This window comes from Narcine bancroftii, chromosome 11 (assembly GCF_036971445.1).
Source record: "Narcine bancroftii isolate sNarBan1 chromosome 11, sNarBan1.hap1, whole genome shotgun sequence".
In the NCBI taxonomy this organism is placed as follows: Eukaryota; Metazoa; Chordata; class Chondrichthyes; order Torpediniformes; family Narcinidae; genus Narcine; species Narcine bancroftii.
In genome coordinates, this window is record NC_091479.1 from 14,973,035 (window position 1) to 14,996,887 (window position 23,853).

At 40.1% G+C, this 23,853-nt stretch overlaps 1 protein-coding gene across 4 annotated transcripts in view; it reads left to right on the top strand.

Moving 5' to 3' along the window:
• Positions 1 to 23,853, top strand: part of scamp5a (secretory carrier membrane protein 5a) — a 71,141-nt gene that overhangs the window by 22,218 nt on the left and 25,070 nt on the right. For all 4 annotated transcript variants that reach the window (XM_069902682.1, XM_069902680.1, XM_069902679.1 and 1 more), the window contains exons 4-5: positions 20,670 to 20,826; positions 23,636 to 23,737. In XM_069902682.1, the coding sequence (XP_069758783.1) occupies positions 20,670 to 20,826; positions 23,636 to 23,737 (259 nt within the window). The remainder of the gene's footprint in view (positions 1 to 20,669; positions 20,827 to 23,635; positions 23,738 to 23,853) is intronic.

Below are 23,853 nucleotides of genomic sequence, written 5' to 3' on the forward strand. Positions count from 1 at the left end.
ACTGCAGGCACCCACTGTAGAGCTCGTCGAAAGAATCAAAGACTTGTTGATCCAAACCAAGGCTTTTATTAGCAAAAGACAGGAGCTCTTCACAGGTGGCCGACCAGTCCGGAATGATCGGACCTGGCTAGGGACACAACCCTTTAAGGCCCAGACAGTAGGCGTGGCTTAGCTCTCAGCCAATCGCTGTAAGCACAGTCTAGATACTGTAACTATATATTGGTGATAGATCTGTACTATCACACCCACTATTTTTTTTAAAAATAAGTACCCCCGACATCTCACTTGAACTTTCCTCTCCTTTTCTTAAACAGAGGTGCTCTGGTATTTCCCCAGTAAAAAAAGGTGTTGACTGTCCATCCTATCTTTGCTGCTCATAACCTTTCATCCTTTTTGATTGTGTACTTACAGTATATATAAATTTCATACACTTTGTATTATAAATTTCACATTTTTCCTAACTAAGGTATTCATGTTAATTTACAAATGTTCACCAATGGAACCAGACTTTTGTCATCAATTTGTATTTCAAGATTTTTTTGGATGAACAGATTGTCGTATTTCCAACCAACCAAACAGTGCCTGCTAGAATCCCTGAAAAGGCTGAGGGACCTGTGTTATCTGTCTCTGAGGGTGGCATCAGACCATCATTCAAGAGGGTGAACCCTTGCAATATGTCAGGGCCTGGCAGTGTACCTGGCAGGGGACTGAAAATCCATTGGTGACTAGCTCTACCTGAGCTAGTCCCATGTTTGGTCTGAAAGTCTTTTAAATATTTGATTTTAGATTTATTGTCAGAGTACATATTCTTCTTTGGCTTGGCTTCGCGGACGAAGATTTATGGAGGGGTAATGTCCACGTCAGCTGCAGGCTCGTTTGTGGCTGACAAGTCCGATGCGGGACAGGCAGATACGGTTGCAGCGGTTGCAAGGGAAAATTGGTGGGTTGGGGTTGGTTGTACATATATGACATCACAATCAACCCTGATATTCTTTTACCTGTGAGTGAGGCAGAAATTACCACTTGGTAGAGCAAAAATAAAACAGATATAAACAAATAAAGTGCAAAAGTAAGAGTCCTTAAACGAATCCCTGATTGAGTTTGTCATTGGGGAGTCTGATGGTGGATGGAGGGGGAGCAGCTGTTCCTGAACCTGGTGGTGTGAGTCTTGTGGCACCAAAACCTCTTTCCTGATGGCAGCAGCGAGAACAGAGCGTGTGCTGGGTGGTGTGGATCCTTGATGATTGTTGCTGCTCTCCGATGAGAGCATGTAGATGTTCTTCATGGGGGGGGGTTGATTCTGATGTCCTGGGCTGTATCACGACCTTTTACAGGGCTTTCTGCTCCGGCCTTTCACCATTTAAATGTGCCATTTCCACCATTGCCACAGAGAAGGATGTCTTTTCTGTTCCAACAAAAACATGGAAACATATAACAAAATTAAGTATAAATCTTTCATGTATATTGCAGTGAGGCTTATAAAACACTGCTCTTTTCACTTCTTCATTGTTAGCCTGACCCACATTCAGTAAACGGAGAATCCTTATGGGTCTTTGAATAATGAATGCAACCTTATAAAGTTTACCCAATTTTTGGATAGTCTGTGCCAGCAAGTAAATGTAGAAGCAAATTTGTGCATAGCAATGAAGGTTAACAGCAATGCAATCAATAATGTTTGGATTAAATACCTATTTCAGGCATTGCCAATACACTTGACAGAGAAATTCTTCAAGGAGTTAAAGAAAATAATAAGGAAATTTTTATGGAAAGGGGGGAAACCGAGAATAGCACTAGATAAATTAACAGAATGGTATAAACAAGGAGGTTTACAACTGCCAAACTTTAAAAATTATTATAGAGCCGCACAATTAAGATACCTATCAGATTTTTATCAAACAAGGGAAAAGCCAGATTGGACTAGATTAGAACTAGATAAAATAGGGGAGAAGATACCCGAACATATATAAATGGGATGAAAAATTGTACAACGTAGGAATTCTCCAGTAGTACATCATCTGCTCAATATTTGGAAGAAGATTCATGTAGAAAGGAATAAAACAAATTACCAGTTACCAAAACTCTTTTCTTTGGCTTGGCTTCGCGGACGAAGATTTATGGAGGGGGTAAAAGTCCACGTCAGCTGCAGGCTCGTTTGTGGCTGACAAGTCCAATGCGGGACAGGCAGACACGGTTGCAGCGGCTGCAGGGGAAAATTGGTTGGTTGGGGTTGGGTTTTTCCTCCTTTGCCTTTTGTCAGTGAGGTGGGCTCTGCGGTCTTCTTCAAAGGAGGTTGCTGCCCGCCAAACTGTGAGGTGCCAAGATGCACGGTTTGAGGCGATATCAGCCCACTGGCGGTGGTCAATGTGGCAGGCACCAACCCTCTTTTCAATCTTCTTCAGCATAATACCAAAACTAATACTGATGCAAAATCAGCTAATCCCTTTTACAATAGATAACCTTTCCTTTAGAGAATGGGAGAAAAAAGGGATCAAAAGAATAGAAAATTGCTTTTCGGGAAATAAATTATTATCCTTTGAACAAATGAAGGATAAATATAATGTAACTCACGATACAGTGTTGGCATACTACCAACTGAAATCCTACTTGAAGGACAAATTGGGAAGCAGTCTGAGGTTACCAGAGGGAAATAATTTTGAATATGTGATTATGGACACAATGATAATCAAAAAATTTATAACAAACATATATATTAAACTACAAGAAAAGGAGAATGAGGAAACAAATGGTAAAACTAAACAAAAATGGGAAGAAGATCTAAACATAAAAATAAAGAAGGAAACATGGGAGAAGTTATGCTCAGGAACTATGAGAAATACAATAAATGCGAGGTTACGTATGATACAATATAACTGGATACACAGGCTATATATTGCACCTCAAAAGTTAAATAAATGGGACCCAACAGTATCTGACAGATGTTTTCGCTGTAAAAAGGAAATGGGAACAACAATTCATGCAATCTGGACATGTGAGAAAGTGGAAAAAATTTTGGGAAGATCTAAACCAGATATTAAATAAAATCTCAAAAAGCAATATACCAAAAAACCCAGAGATCTTCCTCCTAAGTAACATAAAAAACAAAGAATTTGGACTTGATTTGGATGGTGCACAAAAAAGATTTGTTATGATAGCCCTAGCTGTAGCAAAAAAATGTATTATGTCAGCCTGGAAATTAGAAGATAACTTGAGAATACAACAATGGTATATAGAAATGAATAAATGTATTCCATTAGAAAAAATAACATATAATTTAAGAAATAATATTACAATATTTGAACAAATATGGGAGCCATACATGAAACACAATAGAGAAAACCTACCGGGGACATCTACCATCTAAAATGACAGAAGGAGAAGAGAATGAAAAGAATTGACTCAGTGGAATTTCTTGTTTATTTTTATTGAGTGACAACATTGTTTGACGGGTTTAATGTATCTTAGATTCTGAACTTTAAATGAATGGAAGGGGAGGTAGGGAGGGTGGGATGGGAAGAGGGAGGGGGGGAAGAAAACGACACTGTATATATTTGAAAAGGAAAATGTATGTATCTTGATCAATGTGGTTTATAGTGTGAAAAATAAAAAATAAAAAAAATAATGTTTGGATTAAAATGATCTTTTGATAGAGGGGGAGTATAGTAGGTTTTTGAGGCTGGCTCTGAGTCTCAGTGACTATGATGCAGACTATGTTACAAACTAATTGGTGCTAACAAATTACCAGACATTCACCAGACAATGGCAAATTCAAAATAACAATTTTTATTAAACTATTAATAACCTAACATATTTATCTCTAAACTTTAAATTTAACCCCACTATGCGCAAATGTAAGTGTGTGTGTGTGTGTGTAATCAAGCTTGACCTATAAAGTCCAGTTTCAGACATCTTGTCGACCCTCAGGACCCTTTTTAAATTGCAGTTCACAAGTAATTACGAAGTACTTTTAAACATCATATTTTCAGGTCTTTTTAAACTCGCAAATTTCTTGATGAGATGTCTTTCAGAGAGTTATTCTTCTCGAGCGTTTTCACAAGTTTCCCCATTTCTCGTTAGGGTTGCAGAACTTTGATCTTCACAATGAGTTATTTCTTAAACAAAAGTGACCATCTGGGCACATGAGACTGCCTCTCATTTCTTCAAAGAGCAGTCGGAAATGGTCTTACTTATTTCGAAACCACTTGTGTTGTGTATCTCCTGTAATAAGGATAATACGAGTCCTATCTTTCCAGGAGGTGCTGTTTCTTTGTCTTCAGTCTGTAGTTTTCTGACATCACGTGATGTTACATCATCAATGGGATCAGTCTAAATTCCTGATAATTTACTGGAATCTTTTAACAGTTGCCGGCTCCAATTTCTTGGAAGCCATGTGACCTTCATAACTCTAGCTTACAGGTGTCACGACTTCAAAAGATGACCTCACTTCTGAATGTATTTTATGGGTGTGTGTTACCCTGCTGCAAACACACTACATTGCCTAAGACATACCTCTATAGGAAATATAGCTTAACGTTAACCTAAATATTAATACAGATGCATTACAAGAGAACTGCATTGTCTTAACATAGTTGATCTATATTCTTGGGAATGAGGTGGAGCTCCATTACAGAGAAAGTTTGGACTTTAATGTTGCAATAGTTATTGTGGAAAAAAAGACATTAAAAATACACCCAAAATACCAAGGGACTGATATTTTATCTTTTAAACTTGTATTGTGTAATTACTGTACACAGTGACAAAATACCAGCATTAGCTTCCAGTTTTCACTCGAACATCAATTAAGGAAGAAATAGATTCTCTTGTGGTTTCCTTGCAATCTAATAAATTTATGAATAACGTAAAATTACAGTGCAGTTTAAGGTAATAAGTGCAAGCTAACAAATCTTGTCAGCACGAGGGAACAAGTCATAATGAATCTGAATTGTCAGGTAACATCAAATTTTAAAAATAGCAATACCCAGTTTGTTCTCGTGAATCACAGTACTGTAGTGATTCAGGTTAATAGTAATTTCACCGCAAGAGTTTGATTGATGGGTACGCTTGGTGCGAATGTTCAACTTGTGTATTTCTTCTTTGCTAATACCTTAGTTGTCATTTTTAAGTAACTGGGAAATATTCAGGATGTAAAATGCAGCCAGAAGTCGTAAAATTATGTGGCCCATTACTATCAATAATCAGAATAGTTCCGTGCAATATATGAATATTCCAAAGATATTAACACCATCAATTTTGAACCATGTGACAAAATACTTGCCATTTAAAAAATTTTATTTAGAACCCTCTCTTAAAATGCTCCTGTGCATTTTATGATTTTAAATTTGCTGTTTAGACAGTCTTTCAAAAATTATTCCTTGCTGTGGGTTAACTCCTTCCTCGCTGACTTTATTTGACTGGAAGGTCTACCCCTGCTGGTTCCCTTCTGATCACTTACCATGGTGTTTCATTTATTTTTTTTTTATCTGGTGGTCAAACCTGTACCAACATGGTATAATTCTAAAAGAATGCAGATTTTATTTGTCGGGCTGTGAGAGTTCAATGGGCCAAATTTAAATAGGGGAACCTTTCGTTATAAGGAGGCCATTGAGAAAGTGTTACAGCAAAAGTACTCTAAAGCTTGGATAAAAATAGAAAAAAACTTTTTAAAAAGAGCTTTAATGGGCAGATACCATTTCCTGTTGGAAATTGTGCAAAAGAAGCAAAGGGCCGTATAGATCATTCCTCAGCCATGCCATTTTTTCCCCCTTTCATTATTAATTCCCTTCAAATATGCTTTCTTTTTCCTTGAATCCCCTCCTTGCACCCTTTCAGGTGATATTGCCCTCTCCCCATAACTTCTCAGCATCTTTGTCTTCTACTCTTGCATCAATATCCACCTACAACCTCTTGCCTGATGGCCCATATTCCCCTCTTTTCACTGTCTTTGTCTCCTTTTCTCCCATCTATATCCACCTACAACTTGCCTGTTAGCCTGTGTTCCTCTCCCTCCCCCTGCCCCACCTTTTCAATCAGATATCTGCCTAATTTTCGGCTCTCCCGAAGATGTTCTTGGGCCCGAAGCATCAACTTTCTGTGGACGCTGTGTGACTGCTGAGTTTCTCCAGCGCCCTTGTGCACTGGACGAGTTTATGGAAGGCTGTATATTTTTTTTAACGTGAATTATCCATATTTTTTAATCATGTGGAATAAAATGCAGTACAGATCTTCTGGGCCAAATTTTAAAATGCTTCTTATGGAGAAAACCAGGAGACATTTTACTTGACAGTTGGTGGCACGGTTGGTGTAGCAGTTAGTGCAACGCCAGTGATCAGGACCAGAACGGGGTTCAAATCTCGCACTGTCTGTAAGGAATTTGTACATTCTCCTCGTATCTGCATGGGTTTTCATAATCCTCTCTGGTTTCCTCCCCCCCCCATTCAAAAATGTACTGGGGTATAGGTAATGGGCCAAAATAGCCTGTTAACGTGCTGTATGTTTAAATTTAAAAGTATTCAAGTATGCATTCTCTATGTAACAAAGTCTTTTTACTGAAAACAATACTGTCACGAAATTCGGTGTTTTGCAGCATCACAGTCCAAACGTTCATATTATGACCATCTTATAACATTAATATTAAAAAAAACTAAATAGTGCACGAAAAGTAAGGCAGTGTCTTTGGTTCATTGATTATTCAGGAACCTGATGGAAGGGGGGAAGAAGTTGTCCTTGTGCCATTGAGTGTTCATCTTTAGGCTCCTGGACCTTTTTCCTGATGATAGCAGAGTGAAGAGGGTGCGGTTTGAGTGGTGGGGGATCTTTGAGGATAGAGGCTGCATTTTAAAGACACCGTCTCACATAGATGTCATCGATGGAGTGAAGTCTGGTGCCTGTCATGTCGCAGGACAAGTTAACAACTCTCTGGATTTTATTGATGTCCTGAGAGTTGGCGCCTCCATACCGGGCAGTGATGCAACCAGCCAGAATGCTCTCCACAGTACACCTAGAAGTTTCTGACAGTCTTCAGTGATATACCAAATCTCCTCAGACACTTCACAAAGTATAGCGGCTGGCGAGCTTGCTTTGTGATTGTATCAACATGGAGGTTCCAGGTCAGACCCTAGGAGATGTTGACATCCATGAATTTGAAGTTCTTGACCCTCTCCACTACTGAGCCCTCGACGAGGACAGGGTCGTGTTCCCCTGACTTCCTCCTGAAGTCCACAATCATTTCCTTGGTTTTTCTGTCATTGAGTGCAAGGTTGTTGTCATTACACCATTCAACAGGCTAATCTATCTCCCTCCTGTACACTTCTTCATTGCCGTTTGTGATTCTGCCGACAACGGTGATGTCATTGGCAAACTTTTGTAGATAGCGTTGGGATCGTGCCTGGCCACACAGTCATGGGTGTCCAATGAGTTGAGCGGCGGGCTAAGTACGTTGAAGCAAGTGTAACAACTCTGACTTGTGTATCTGCAGGAGTGATCTACTGCATCCAGTGCTCCCTTTGTGGCCTTCTTTACGTCGGAGCGACTGGGAGATTGCTTCGCTGAGCACCTTCACTCTGTCGACATCAGTGTCAGGGATCTCCCAATGGCAAACCATTTCAATTCTGAGCCCCACTCCTGTGTTCACATGTCTGTCCATGGCCGCATATTCTATCCTACCAAGACCACATGTAAATTGGAGGAACAACACTTGATTTTCCATCTGGAGCCAGATGGCATTATCATAATCCTCTCTGGTTTCGGCTAACTACTCTCCATTTTCTCTCCCTTCCCTTTGTCTTCTTTCCCCGAACTCTCCACCCCTTTTCCTCTATCCCCAGAGCCATCTCCCCCCCCCTGCTTGCCTCCTTTCCTTATCCACCTATTACCTCCTGCCTTTGGGACAATGCTCCTCCACCCCCCCCCCCCCCCCCCCCATTTTATTTGGAAGCCTGCTGACATTTTTCCGTACCTTTGTGTATGGTTCAGGCCTGAAATTTTGGTTGTATACCTTTATTTTTGCTGTATAGAGTACACTGTTCGACCTGCTGAGTTTCTCCAGCATTGTATTTTTACAGAAGAGTGATGAGAATGCCAGATTTGATTTAATGTTGCTTTAGTTATCATAGCCAAAGATGGCCATATGGTGACTTCAGTGCTGGAAGATTCAGTCATTTTTTTAAAAATCTACTTTGATTCAGGATTCTCTTAATGAGCCTAATGACATTCGCCATAAACTGAGCAAGCTCTCATGAACATCAAATATTGCTCTGCACAAATTAGCTGCCAAGTTTTCATGTATCATGACTCTTCAAAATTGCCATGCTGCTATAAACAAGAAAATCTGCAGACATTGTGATTATAATTTACACAAAAATGCTGGAGAAATTTCTGTGGCGTAAGGGCACTGTCAGTGTAGTGGTTAGCACAACGCTGTTACAGCGTCAGTGACCCGGGTTCGAATCTGCCACTGCCTGTAAGCAGTTTCTGCGTTCTACCCATAATTGCATGGGTCTCCTCCGGGTGCTCTGGTTTCCTCCCACCGTTCAAAACATACTGGTGGTGTAGATTAATTAGGTGTAATTGGCACCACGGGCTGAAAGTTACCATTCTGTATGTCTAAATTTAAAATGTTAACATTTAAATTAAAAAAAAACTCAGCAGGTCACGCTGCATTCTCTATGTAACAAAGATAGATACATAACCAACATTTTGGGCCTGAGCCCTCATCAATGTATGAGGAAAAACCAGAAAGGCAACTGAATAAAATGGTGGGGGGGAGGGGCAGCACAAGGAGCGCAGGCCCACAGGCTCGGTGGATATGGGTGGGAGGGCAGAAGAGAAAAAAAGCTGAGAATTGATGGGAGAGGTGATGGCTTCTAGAATAGAAGGGAAGGGGATGAGGAACTGGAGGAAAGGGACAGAGGGATGGGGGAAAAGAGGGAGACAGAAAAGTGACTGAGCAGAAACCAGACAGGTTGATGTTAATGCCAGCCAGTTGGAAAGTGTCCAAGTGAATATTAGGTGTGGCTTCCCAAATTTATGGGTGGCCTTGGTTTGTCAGTGCATGATGCCGGGGACTAACATGTCGGCATGGGAGTGGGGCGTGGAACTGAAATGGTTGGCCACTGAGAGGTCCCCATCATTGCTGTGGACAGTGTGCAAGTACTCAACGAAATGATCTCCCAGTCTCTTCGATGTAGGGGAGAACACAATGGGAGCACAGGATGCAGTGGACGACCCCTGCAGATTTGCAAATGAAGTGTTGCTTCACTTGGAAGATGTGTTTGTAGCCCATAATGATGGTGAGGGGGAAAACTGTTACCCTGCCTTGTAATTTTATAATGCACTTGCATAAGATCAAGTGTGTGTGTTCTGTACTTCTGTCACAGTTATGCTTGCATGACTAACCCTGGTTGGGAGAAATTTAGTGAAATTTAAAAAAATCCTTTGGAACTATTTTAGATTTTTTTGTGAATGAATAAGAAATGGAACAGCATATGAAGGAATTGTCAATCAAAGGATTCCTGTGCCTTATATGAAATGTTATTCTTTCAAAAAAATATTTGAGTGAGAGATGGCATTGTACAAGTTCCATTAAATCTTGAGCTCAAGTAAAAGTTTAGCAGTCACTGTTAGGCAATTTACCCCATAGATGACTTCAATGTAAACCTTTTTTTGCAGCAAATGTTAACAATTTTAAATATTTGTGCCTTTTAAACAAGAGGATAATGAATTATAATTGCAGGTTCTTCCCCAGAATTCTTACATGTGATGACAAAAAGGTTTTTAATTTAAAAATATTCTATAGCCATTAATATATTAAACATGCTCCATTGTTACTGGTGATGCTATCTCTTCCATTCTAACGCACCAAGAAATGTGAGCTAATACAGGTTCTACCTTGACATTTTCAACTGATCAAAGTAGGCTTATCTTGGATCCAGATCAAAGTCCCCCTTTTCCATAGCTTACCTCGCTGCTTCTAACATAACATAAACATAACAATTACAGCACGGAAACAGGCCATTAGGCCCTTCTAGTCCGCACCGAACCAAACACCCCTCTCTAATCCCACCTCCCTGCACAATGCCCATAACCCTCCATCTTCTTCTCATCCATATACCTGTCCAACCTTTTCTTAAATAATACAATTGACTCCGCCGCCACTATTTCTCCCGGAAGATCATTCCACACAGCTACCACTCTCTGAGTAAAGAAGTTCCCCCTCATGTAACCTCTAAACCTCTGCCCCTTAACTCATGTCCTCTTGTTTTAATCTTTCCTCCTCTTAACAGAAATAGTCTATCCACATCCACTCTGTCTATCCCTTTCATAATCTTAAATACTTCTATCAAATCCCCTCTCAACCTTCTACGCTCCAAAGAATAAAGACCTAATCTGCCCAATCTCTCCCTATACTCTAGATGCTTAAACCCAGGTAACATTCTGGTAAACCTTCTCTGCACTCTCTCCACTCTGTTTATATCCTTCCTATAATTAGGCGACCAGAACTGCACACAGAACTCTAAATTAGGCCGCACCAACGTCTTATACAATCTCAACATCACTTCCCAACTCCTATATTCCATGCAATGATTGATAAAGGCCAGCATACTAAAAGCCTTCTTCACCACCCTATTCACGTGAGTTTCTACCTTCAGGGAACGATGTACAGTTACTCCTAAATCTTTCTGCTCTTCTGTATTCCTCATTCCTCTCCCATTTACCATGTATGTCCTTTCTGATTCTTCTTACCAAAATGAAGCACCTCACACTTATCAGCATTAAATTCCATCTTTCTAGAGAAAGCAAATCTTTTTCTTTCCACGACGCAAAATGCCCTCGCCTCTCTGTGAGGTTGGTGTTCAAAGACTGTTTACAAACGAATAGCAGAAAATAGCCCCCATCGATGAGCTAAACGTGTACACTGATTATAACATTCCTGAAGTGCTGCATGATAGTGGAACCCTGGAAAGGGAATACAAAAGATGTTGATGTCAGAGGAAGCTTGATAGTGAATAGTCCATTAGTGAAACCCAGAAGTCTAACTTTCTTCATTAAATGTAACCTTGGAGCAATTTTTTTTCCCTCAGTTTGAGAATATTGATTCTGTTGGTGAGTAATTAGAGACCGGAGTAGGCCAAAGGCTCTGTGCTGTAAATTCTACCCATTTTAATTTGTAGAAGGTTCACCTAAATATTAGGGAGCAAAAAGCCAACGAAATCACTTGTAAGATTAGATTGTCTGAGTGTAAATTAACATTAGATGGCAGTATTTCACTAAATAACCACTCTCCATATTTTACAAAAACACTGAAATATAAAAGAATCCTTGAAGTCAAAGCTCTACTTTGCCTTAGAGATTTAAAAGTTGATTTTAGGGTTGTCTCAATTATTAATGACTGTCAATATTAGTTTTGACTGACAGTATATTTTTGCAAGCAGAGCATTCCTTTGAATTTTTTTTCTCACCAATCTAACAGCTCTTATAGACGGGCAGCTCTACTCTTTTCTCTGCGCCATTTAACTACTGTCTTGAATTCCTCTGTAGATGCTGTTTCTCCATTTCCCCCCCCCCCTCATAATTATGGTGATAAGTTTGATCAAGAACATACAATCAATTGGATGTAATTGGCCGGCGTGGGCTTGTGGGTCCAAAGGGCCTTTGACATGTGTAATTATATAGTTCAATAAATTGCAGTATTTAGTATAGACTGTAGAAGGTGCTGTTGGACAGCATCCAGCCTGATGATACATCTGCACATAACTGAGCTTGATATCAAGAAAGTGAGAATAGGATTACAGAACTGGCCCGAAAATGGTGCAGACAGAATTTTATCTGCTTTTGTATCCTGAATCATGTTCAAGTTCAGTAACAATAAGAGTTACAAATCCAGGTCTTCAATGTGATGTACGGCATGGTTAACCTTTGATATATGGAAGATTCTCGTTGTTCAGTGTTGACATTACTACCAGTAATTGATTCTGTCCTGATCTTTTAAGCTTGTGTACGTGTGGAGCTTGATTTAAATGGCGGTGTTCAAAATTCATTTTTTTCTTCCCACGAATTATGAGTGAAGGAAGATTATCCAAACTCTTTCCACAGTTCTTTTCCCTACCACAGAGCCAATTACTGCTATTGAAGTAATCTTGCAACCAGCTCAGAACTAATGCTGTTTTTTTGTGCAAAATATGTTTATTTTGGTCAATGCAAGAACATTTCATACTGGAATGCTGTTAGTCCCCATTAGGATTGCTCTGTTAACAAAATGAGGGGCAGAGATGGAGTAAATGCAAGTCGGCTTTTTCCACTGAGGGGAGGTAAAACGCAAACCATGTGTTAAAGGGGAAAAGCTTAGGGGAAAAAAAAACATGAGGGGGAACATCTTTACCCTGCATAGTGGGGGGGGGGGGGGGGGCGGATGGGGTGTGAAATGAGCTGCCCGCTGAAGTGGTGAACATTTAAGAAAAATTTGGACAGGCACGTGGATGGGAGGGCTACGGCCAGGGTGCAGGTCAGTGGGACTAGACAATAAAAGTTTGGCACTGACTAGAAGGGTCAAAGGGACTGTTCTCTATGCTGTAATGTTCTATGGTTCTAAAGTCAAATAGAGAAATTACAAAAATTTGATAAAGTTTTTTCACAAATATTTCAAATTTTGTTGTAACCTGCTGCTGCAACAAGGGTGTTGTAACAATGTTTACCGTGTTCTTGTGTTCTGAAGTATTTAATCACCGACTTTCAAGCCAATTGTGTAACTGTTCTGCATGGAGGTCAGCAAATAAATCATGTCTTTTTTTTACATTCAGCTTTTTAAATAATTCCAAAGAATTTATTCTTGTACTTCACTATTAACAGGATAATTCCCATTTGGATTTTATTACAGGAAAGTGGAGCAGAATGATGTGATTCAGCCCACACTAGCTCCCAGGGGTGCAATCCCATTCCTTCTTCTCTTTCTCTAAATCCTTGCTCCAATGCCCAACAGCTCCCCTATTTGATTCTCATTGAAACAAATGATGCTTCATTGCTCTGAGTGATGAATGACCTCTGCAGCATTCATGTGGTGTTGTTTTTGTGACCTAACTATGTCACATACTTGGCTTCAGTGAGTTGTAAAAGGATTTGCAGATTGCATTCCCAAGGGTCTCCCTACAGGTCAGTTTCATTTGGAACGAACAAGGTTACAAAGGTCTCTGATCGCTTGAGGTAAAGGGAGAAAACTTATTGGTGAGTAGTTTAACAGAAGATGCAAGTTTATAGTCGTCAGAATGGAGAAGTTTTCTTTTTCTCAAGCGTTTTGTTATTTTGACTTTTTAATTTTAAAAATGTAGACATACAGTACGGTAACGAGCCCTTTCAGTCCATGACCCCATGGCACCCAATTACATCCAATTGACCTACAATTCCCCCCCACCCAGTAAGTTTTGAAGGGTGGGAGGAAACCCACGCAGACATGGCGAGAACATACAAACAGGATTGGAACCCCAGTCCCGTTCTCTGGCACTGTCCTACGCTGTCCCTGCAGCAACCGTGTTGCCATATGCGGCCCTATTGGTGAAAACAGAAATCAAAATAGATTCAAGTAGGTGTTCTCCATTGTATACTAACAGTAAAACTTGGAGTCCTTTTATGGAGTATTTTCGTGCTCAATAAATCTGTCTGTCTTGATCATTGAATGTATTTATTTATGTACATGGTTTTTCTTCACAAAGGAGGAAAAACCCAACCCCAACCCACCAATTTTCCCCTGCAACCGCTGCAACCGTGTCTGCCTGTCCCGCATCGGACTTGTCAGCCACAAACAAGCCTGCAGCTGACGTGGACATTTACCCCTCAATAAATCTTCGTCTGCGAAGCCAAGCCAAAGAAGAATGTTTTCTAGACTATTAAACATAACATAACATAACAATTACAGCACGGAAACAGGCCATTAGGTCCTTCTAGTCCGCACCGAACCAAACACCCCTTTCTAGTCCCACCTCCCTGCACAATGCCCATAACCCTCCATCTTCTTCTCATCCATAGACCTGTCCAACCTTTTCTTAAATAATACAATTGACTCCGCCGCCACTATTTCTCTCGGAAGCTCATTCCACACGGCTACCACTCTCTGAGTAAAGAAGTTCCCCCTCATGTTACCTCTAAACCTCTGCCCCTTAATTGTTAACTCATGTCCTCTTGTTTTAATCTTTCCTCCTCTTAACGGAAATAGTCTATCCACATCCACTCTGTCTATCCCTTTCATAATCTTAAATACTTCTATCAAATCCCCTCTCAACCTTCTACGCTCCAAAGAATAAAGACCTAATCTGTCCAATCTCTCCCTATACTCTAGATGCTTAAACCCAGGTAACATTCTGGTAAACCTTCTCTGCACTCTCTCCACTCTGTTTATATCCTTCCTATAATTAGGCGACCAGAACTGCACACAGAACTCCAAATTAGGCTGCACCAACGTCTTATACAATCTCAACATCACCTCCCAACTCCTATTTTTAATTTTATGTCAAAACATCCCAGGTTTTTTTTTTGGTAGGGGGTTAGAGTTCTTTTTTTCTATTTTGTCGTTCTGCCAACATAGTATGGGGAAGGGGTATATCGTAATTATTTAATTTCTGGAAATGTACTTTTATTCTTCATATTTCAAAACCTTATGTTCTTTATACAATATGTTTTTGTTCTAGAAAAACTCAATAAAAAGATTGAAAGGGAAAATAGATTTAAAAGGAAAGTATTGTGACAGTGTGAGCAGTGGAAGAAACACAGCCACCATGTTGAGGGTCGTTAACGTCTGTGTTTATTCACATTCAGCGCGCCCCTTTAAGGGCAACATGAGCTTCGGTCACCTGGTGCATTGTGACGTCAAAATCGCTGCCCAGGGTGGGCGCTGGGAGGGATTCTGTAGTCCGAGAGAAACCTCTGATGACGCCATTTCCCCATGGCTACCCCGCCACGTGGCAATATAAGCGGGGCCGGTTCGCCTGAGGATGTGCGCCGCCACAGTATATTAATATTTCAGAAAAGAAAAATTAAAAAGGATAAGAGTTTATAATAAGTTCTTTCAGAGAATTTACCTTGATTAGCGAGAGGGCTTAGATACGTTGATGAATTGGAGTTTATAAATGATGGTTCTGGACTACACTATCAACCTTAATTAATATTTTACCAAGTTATGAGCGGATTGCTTATAAAGTAATTCGTGTGATTTTCATTTTTAATCTTAATAATATTAATTAACAATAATGAAAATAGGAAACTGTTAATTAGAGCATTTTTACCAGTTACATATTATGTATACATTTTAATATCTCCTTCTGCTAGGAGATTATTACATTGAACTCAATAAAAAAAATTTTAAAAAAAGAGCTTACATAGGACCAAACATGGATTGTCCTGTTACCATGCTACATCTCTAAACTAAAGAGAATTAATGCAAAATTAAAATGAACCTCTTTGTTCTGTGACATTCTGTGCATCTATGATTAGCAACTGGGGTGGGCACATCTTGTGCAAGCACCAACTTTCAAATTCATAATTGCAGGCTATTTTATTTCTCTCTGGCAGATCTGCATGTTATTTCTTTTTGTTTTGTAAAAGCATTTCATCGATCCTCGAAACTCATTCTTTGTATGAGCATTCATTGGCGTTCGCAAGTCGTTGGAAGGTATTGATATTCTCCATGTGACATCGATGTGGAAAATCACTGGATTGAAAAATACGCGTAGTGGTTAAGCCCTGCATTTTAACATCCTAATTTAAATCCATAAAGTGTTAGTACACCAAACTATTATCAACTATGCAGACACTATTGTTGAATTTGGGAGTCTGCACTTGAAAAAAAAAATGACGTGGTTGTTCTTGTACTTTAATTAGCTGTCTGTCCTCATTTCACTTGTTCATTTTTATATCCATGGAATCTGCATTTTGGTTCTTGCTCCCTGCGCCTTGTTTGTTTCGCTGCTGACAACATCGAGCTTTTGAATGACCTCAGCCATTCTTTTGAATTAAGCAGGAAGGGATTGAGGTCTTTCATTTGGTAGGGGTGAACAGTTCCTCCCTTCAGTTCTGTGCCCTGTTAAAGAAAAATAGGACTGCATTGCAAAAGTATGCTTAATATTTTGAGTTCCCATTGGGTCAGATGAATAAACAAAACCACAGCAATTTTAAACAGCTGCCTTTTTGATGTACATAAAAATCGAAGAATGATATTTCTCAGGCAAGCCTTTGATCGTGTTCCTGTGTCATGTGGAGGAAGGAGTTTGTACTTTTATTGTAATAAAAATACGTGGTAAATGCTGGAGGAACTCAACTGGTCTCACAGCATCCATAGGAGGTAAAGATATATTAATATCTTGACCCTAAGAAAGAAGCTAAGAACAAGAAGGTGTTAGAATAAAGACTGAAGACTGGCCAGGGGAGGAGCCTAGACCAACAAAAGGTGTCAATAGGTACCATAACCAACAGAAGGTTATGAAAAGAGGAGAGGTGAGAATTAATTTGGGTTCTGTGAAAGGAAGAGAGAGAGAAGTTAATGCAGCGACGAGCCCAACACTGTTGCAGTGCCAGCGATATGGACTTGGGTTCGAATCCTGCGCTGTCTGTAAAGAGTTTTGTATGTTCTCCCCGTGACTATATGGGTTTCCTCCCACTGTTCAAAATGTAGGTTAATTGGGTATAATTGGGAAGTATGGACGTGTGGGCCAAAAGGGCCTGTTACTGTGCTGTATGCTTAAATTTAAATAGAGGGCGACAGACAACGGGGGAAGCAGGAGAGATTTAATGGAAATAGGAGAAGTGTGTGTTAATGCCATCCCGTTGGAGAGTGCCCAGACAGAAGATAAAGTGGTGTTGCTCCAATTTGACGGTGGCCTCATTCTGGTCATGGACAGACATGTCAGCGAGGGGATGAGACAGGAAAATGAAATGGGTGGTTACTGAGAGATCCATGTTATTGTGGCAGACAGAGCTAAAGTGCTCAACAAAGTGATTTCCCAGTCTGCGCCCAGTCTCCGATGTAGAGAAGATTACAACAGGAGCAGTAGATGACCGTGAAAATTCAGAAATGAAATGTTACTTCACTTGGAACGACTGTTTTGGCTCCAAATGGTGGTGAGGGAAGACATATGGGTGCAAGTGGAGCATCTCCTGCGGTTACTGGGGTAGGTGCCAAGTGGGGAGGGAGGAGTAGCCGAGAGAGTCATGGAGGGAAGAGTACATGTGGAAGGCTGAGAGGGAATATGTGTCTAGTTGTGGGATATTTTGGATACTGAGGCTGGTGGAGTGGTAGATGAGGATCAGGAAAGTCCTGTTCTTGTTGCATGTGGAGATGGAGGGGTCATAGCAGATGAATGGATATAGAAGATCTGCAGATGAAGGCTGAGTTGATGGTGGTAGAAGAAAATCCATATTGTTTAAAGGAGGACCTCTCTGATGATCTGGCATGGAATTCCTCTTTCGGGGAGCAGATGTGATGGAGACAGTGTAATTGTGAAAAAGTAATGGAATCCTTACAGAGGACAGGGTGTGAAGAGGTGTATCAAGATAGCTGTGGGTGTTGGTGGGTTTCTAGATGTCTGTCAAGAGTTTGTCTCCCAAGATGGAGACAGATTGAGACAGGGGAGAGTGTTGCTGGAGGTAGACCAAGTGAATTTGAGGTTGTGGTGGAAGTTGGCAGCAAGGTGGATGAATTCAACGAGCTCATTATGGGTTGCATGAGGCAGCACCAAAGTCGTCATTGATATAGCGGAGGAAGACGAGGGGCCTTGCCTGTGAATGATTGCTCCGTGTAGCCAAAAAAAGCCAGATGAGGCTGGGGCCCATGATGGTAACTTTGATTTGGAGAAAGTGGGATGAGACAAAGAAGAATTTATTGAGGGTGAGGACAAGCTCTGCCAGCCGGAGGAGGGTGGTGGTGAACTGGTTGGGTCTGTTGTCCAGAAAGAAACAAAGGGGTTTGAGTATTGAGGATGGAGGTGTATAGTGATTGGATGGGCATGGTAAACATGAGACAATCAAATTCAGGGAACTGGAACTTGCTGAAGTGATGGAGGGTGTCTGAAGTGTCCCAGATGTTTGTGGGGAGGGAAACCAAAGGCAGTCGAGGTAAGTAGATACCTCTTCGTTGAGCCAGGAGTATGCGGACATGATGGGTCTGCCACAACAATTGGGATCTGAAGTAGAGGTATTATGATAGCATGAGCCTTTGCTCATTGTTCTGGGTACCTGTCTGATTTTGTGGGACATGGATACCACTGTCAAGGTCATAATCTATTGTCTATCCCAAATAACAATTGAATTCGAATTGATAAATCAATAGAAGATAAACCACCACAATGTCTTGAGCAAACTGAGGAGTTGGAGGTACTCTGCATGTCAGGTAGCATCAATGGAAGAGTGACCATGGTATTGGGGGAGGGTGCTGAGAGGAAGGACTGGAATAGGAGTAAGTAAAGGACTAATGGAAACTAGAACTGGATCAGGGTGAAGGAGACCTGAAAAAGGAAAACTTGTTGGGTTTTGGTCCTCCCCAGGTGGAATCTGATGAGCTTTTCATCAAGGTTACATTTAGCCTCACTTTGGCAATGGCAGAGGCTGAGGAAAGACAGGTTTGGACAGGAATGGTGAAAGAAATTAAATTGGTTGGCAACCAGGAGTTCACTGTGCACCTGAGGACAGAATGCAGGTGCTTGGCAAAACAGAGGCTTAATCTGCATTTCTTTGCCACCTATAACGGTTAATATTTGTCAAAATAAAGCTCCATAATGAATCTGCATAGTTCCTTTCTGAGGGGAAAGAGTGATCCCTCTTTTCAGTGAGAAGAAGCAAGTGATCCTTCTCCACACTGTTGGAGCAGTGCAGCCCAGCTTCCAGTAGGAAGTGCATGTTAGATTCAGTAGTTTTCTTAAGAGCCACTTCTTAAATGATGCTATGATTGCCCCTCTTGATTTAGTTTTAAGTCGTAGAAGTTTGCAGTGCAGAAAGAGAGCCTTCAACCATCAGGTCCATGCTATTTTAGTAGGGCACCCTTGTCTTGAAGGATGACACGGTCAGTGTAGCAGTTAAAGCAATACTCTTGCACTGCCACTGTCCGTTTCGAATCGGCGCTGTCTGTAAGAAGTTTGTACATTCCCCCTGTCTCTGTGTGGTTTCCTCTGAGCGCTCTGGTTTCCTATCACTGAAATCCATTTATTAATTTATAATATAACTTACTGGGGTTGTAGGTCAATTCTGTGTAATTGGGTGGCAAGGGCTCGTGGGCCCTTGTTGTACGTCTAAATTTGAAATTTTTAAAATTTTATACAAGTATTGTGTCCCATGGCACCATTTGTTGCCTGCATCCGATCTCTTGTCTGAAGTTTGATATCAAGTCATAGCCTCTGCACAAGTAGGGGTCAACATAATCAAATTATCTAATTATCTGGGTATCAAAATATGCTTTTTGATGCATTACCCTTGAAATACCAAGGCTGTGATGACCATTATATCCTAGGATTTAGTGTCTATAAAACTGCGTTAATAAGCAAGTATTGCGAGATGGGAATATCATTTGATGGAGTTTTGCAAGCAAAAAAACTAACGTTTGCATTCTACAAAAATAACCTGCAGATTCAACTTGCTCAACCAATTTTCAAAGAAAAGAAAAAGACACTGAGCACATGGAGGTCAATGCCTCTATTTCACTTGAGGCCATAAACTTTGGGATTGATCATTTATGCTGTCTGCTATATTGATGTATTGCAAATCCTACATAAACCTATCCCAAAGACTTTATCCTGGCGATAGTCCTCTGAGTGTTATGTCAGGTCCTGCATCATTGACTTTCTAAGTATTACTAAAAATTTTGTTCCTCAGACCAAGATTAATTGTAAATTTGTGGCTTTTTGGCACATTGTGGCTATGAACACATGGCGTCTTGTCAGAACAATTAGGGAATGAGTTGGAATATTATGGTAAAGTAGTATAAGGCATTGTTGAGGCCCTATTTGGAGTATTGTGTGGAGTTTTAGTCACCTAACTACAGGAAAGAGTGCAGAGAAGATTTACTAGGATGTTGCTGGGACTTCAGGAATTGAGTTTCAGGAAAAGGTTAAACAGGTTAGGACTTTCCTGAAGCATAGAAGATTTGATAGCAGTATATAAAATTATGAGGGGTATAGATAGAGTAAATGCAAGTAAGTTTTTTTCCACTGAGGTCAGATGAGATACAAACCAGAAGACGTAGGTTAAGGGTGAAAGGGGAAAAATTTAGGGGACCATTAGATTGGTGGAGGGGGGGGGGTGGAGAGAACTTCTTCACACAGAATAGTGGGAATTTGGAACGAGCTGCCAGCTGAAGTAGTGAATGCGAGCTGAATTTTCACATTTCAGTAAAATTGGACAGGTACGTAGACGGGAAGGTTATGGACTGGGTGCAGGTCAATGGGATTGGACAGAATGATAGTTTGGCACAGACTAGAAGGGCCAAAGAGCCTGATTCTGTCCTGTTCTGTACTGTCCATGCAGGAAGTTGTAGGATGTTGGTTTGCTTGTAGGTTCCAATGTGCCAATAATGCTGTTGGCTCCATAGTCACTTTTTTCCCCCTTCTGTGACAAATGGCCACCCATGGAAATGCTGACCTCCATGTTAGTATTGCCTGCAACTTGTTGCTCATGGCTGTTGTGTGCTACTTGATGCTTTATTGCAGTGAACAGCATCACACTTGCAGTGAATCTGATTGGCTGCCTTGCTTGGTTGATTGGAGGAGGAGGAGCTGTCAACTTTGGACTTGCCTTTCTCTGGCTGATACTGTTCACACCTTGTTCTTATGTTTGCTGGTTTAGACCAATCTACAAGGCCTTCAAGTAAGTACTCAAACTTTACTCATTTTCCTTTGTTTCTCCAAGCCCCCTCGCATGGAACATAACATTCAAAGAACTTACTTAAATTACACTAGACAACAAAGATTCTGCTTCCTGAACACTGATCACGAAAATCACCTTAAAATTTTCCTTTTTTGTACTTTTATTTTAAAAAGATAGAACCTTTTTTTGTGATATCCTTTCCTATTTTAAGTCGACATCATGCATACAAAACCATGGTGTACAGCAAGTCATTGAAAATTCATTTTCTGCATTCAGACTTGGACTTTTTCCCTGCTGATCCTGGTGCAGTCAGCGACGAACCTGGTGAAAGGTTTCACCAGGATATTGGGACCATCGAAAAGTGAGCAACTGGAATCTATCAATGCTGGCTGACTATTGGAAACTGATCCAAGACGCAACAAATACTGAATACAAACGAAAATCAGCCGAAAAACCTTTTTGGGTCAGTTGAACCAACTCGATGTGTCAGCCTCATTAAGCACTGAAACATGCTATAAATTCAGTAAAAGTTCTTTCAGTGTTTCTCTAACTTCCTGCGTGACACAGCAAATCTGAAATGATCTCTGTGTTCAGCTTGAAGTTGTCGATCATCATCCACAATGTTTTTTTTTGTCAGGAGGCAAATCTTTTGAGAAAAATTTGTTGTGCGGTATTTTTCGGACTTTTTGAATGAAGTAATCGCATCAACAGCAATGGTAGTAAAACAGAAATAAAATGGAAGCTTTTGATCACATTTCAATCCAATGACGCTGATGCAGTTTGTTCCTTTACAGCTGGTACAGTATCTTTTTTTATTTTGCTGTAATTGCCATGTTTCCATTTGATGCCTCAATTGTATCCAGAGTCGTCATCTAATTGCTAAACACTTTAATGTAATGAATACTGAAAATTGTGGATTAAAATGGAATCATTTTTTTAAATTTCTGACTGCCTCGGGTCAGACTTTTGATGCGGTAAAATAGAACAAGTTCTTCCAAGACTGTAGAACTCGTCATTAAAGAGTAGAAAGCACACATTTGTAGGTTTTCTTTCTATGTAGGAATGATGAAGACATGAATTGCATGACTGGAATTCGTGCTCAAGGACTTAATTTCATTTTTAGGAATGGGTCAGTATAATGGCAGCCAGGAGAGTTGAGCTGTGTTTGGGAGTTTCTAATGTCGTTAATACTGGGGAGTGTCGTGGAACACTGCAAGAATTGCAGAATCACCAACTGCAGTGTAAATTTCTTTAACCTATATGGTGCATGACTTGTTGGAGAACTAAAAAAAAATTACATTTTTAGGACAGATAGTTTGCTTAATATTATTTATTTTTATATTCACGGACCAGCTTGTAATCAGAGTTAAACTGTTTCATTTCAGTGTTGATTTTTGAGAGTTTGCCACAGAATGAATATAGCCAGTGGAAAATAACCCTGTCATTCGCCTGACTTAATTAGTTTTCACTGTAATTTTAATCGAGGCTGCCATGACTTTGGGCTTCAGAGATGCATGTATAGCCTTGATGCTTTGTTTCCATTTCCATCTTTATTTCCATGTTAATTCAAATGCGTTTTTTTTTTCTGATCTTCGGCCATGCAGTCGCGTTAGCTCTTGGCTGAAATGGTGTTCTGGAGATGCGATTTGTTTGCCAGAATTGATGTTGATGGCACGGTAACATCCCGGCCAAAAAATGCCAGATGTCCCCTCTCAATGGAAACATTAATTGCATAAAAGTGAGGAAAAGTAATTTTTTTTCTAAATCACAATTTTCCCCCCTCACTTTGGAGCAGGACTATTTATCAATTGTTTCAAAATCACACTCCTATGTTATTTTCCATGAACACTGCCACACTTCTCTCTGTGAAACTGTCAGTCAGTGCCACTCCATATTCTTAAAGTTTCTACTGTCCCCAAATATTTCCTTTCCTACCTCTCCTTCCTCCTCTTCAAAATCGTGCTGGTTTACACCATCTGAAATTGATGCTGTTTTTATTTTGCTTTGGAATTGATCATTTTTATTTCACCACCATGTCAGTTAACTCTTTGAAGCATTTTTGAAAAGCAAGTGGGATGGCTATCTGTACTAGATCAGCATGAACTTTCACCTCTTACCAGGTGTTCTTTTTAAATACAGTAGAAGTCCAAAAATCTGGATGCCCAGAATCTGGACCATCTGAGAATCTGGACTTCTGGAAAAACTTTTTAAATTTAGCGGGCTTTTGTGTGTGCGCCGGCGTAAGTGGCAAAGATGCACAGAAGTCGCAGAAATGAACGAATAACTATTGGCGGGGTTATTTTGTATCTTGTGTGGAAAAAAATGTATTGTTAAACAATCAAATATTACCTTTTCATCTTTATTCTCCTAAAATTAGAATTTTATAAGTACTGCCCAAGAATCCGGAAAATCCAGACTAACCCAATATCTGAGGAGTCCGGAGTTTTGGGGACTTTTACTGTACAGAAGAAAGCCAGGAGATTTTGTTGCTAAATGCTATATTAAAAAAAAATCAAAATAAGTTATGTTTTTGCAATCTTTGCTTTTCAAAATAAAAAAACCTACTTTTTAAATACATGGACCTGAATTTAATGTTAATATGCATTCCATTTAGAACCAACTATTTTGCTTGGCTTTCTGTTGATGAGTGTTTTTTATGGAGATTATGATTACATGTCTACTAGTACTTCATGGGCCTTTACAATTCGGTGCTAATCCTTTGGTCCAACTATTTCATAAAGTTAGATTACCAATGTTGATAATTGATCATTCTCTGAAAATGTCTTCTGTCCTCTATTTATGTTTTTAGGTCTGATAGTTCATTCAACTTTATGGCATTCTTTTTTACATTTATGGCCCAGTTGGTGATTAGCATTATTCAAGCAGTGGGAATTCCTGGCTGGGGAGTGTGGTAAGTTTTTTTTTTCCTAATTATAGCATATGGAATAATAAAGACGTGAATATTGCTGCCTTTCAGATAAAGTTACCTTAAATGAAAAGTCAGTAAATCAAGATGTCCTTTCAGAG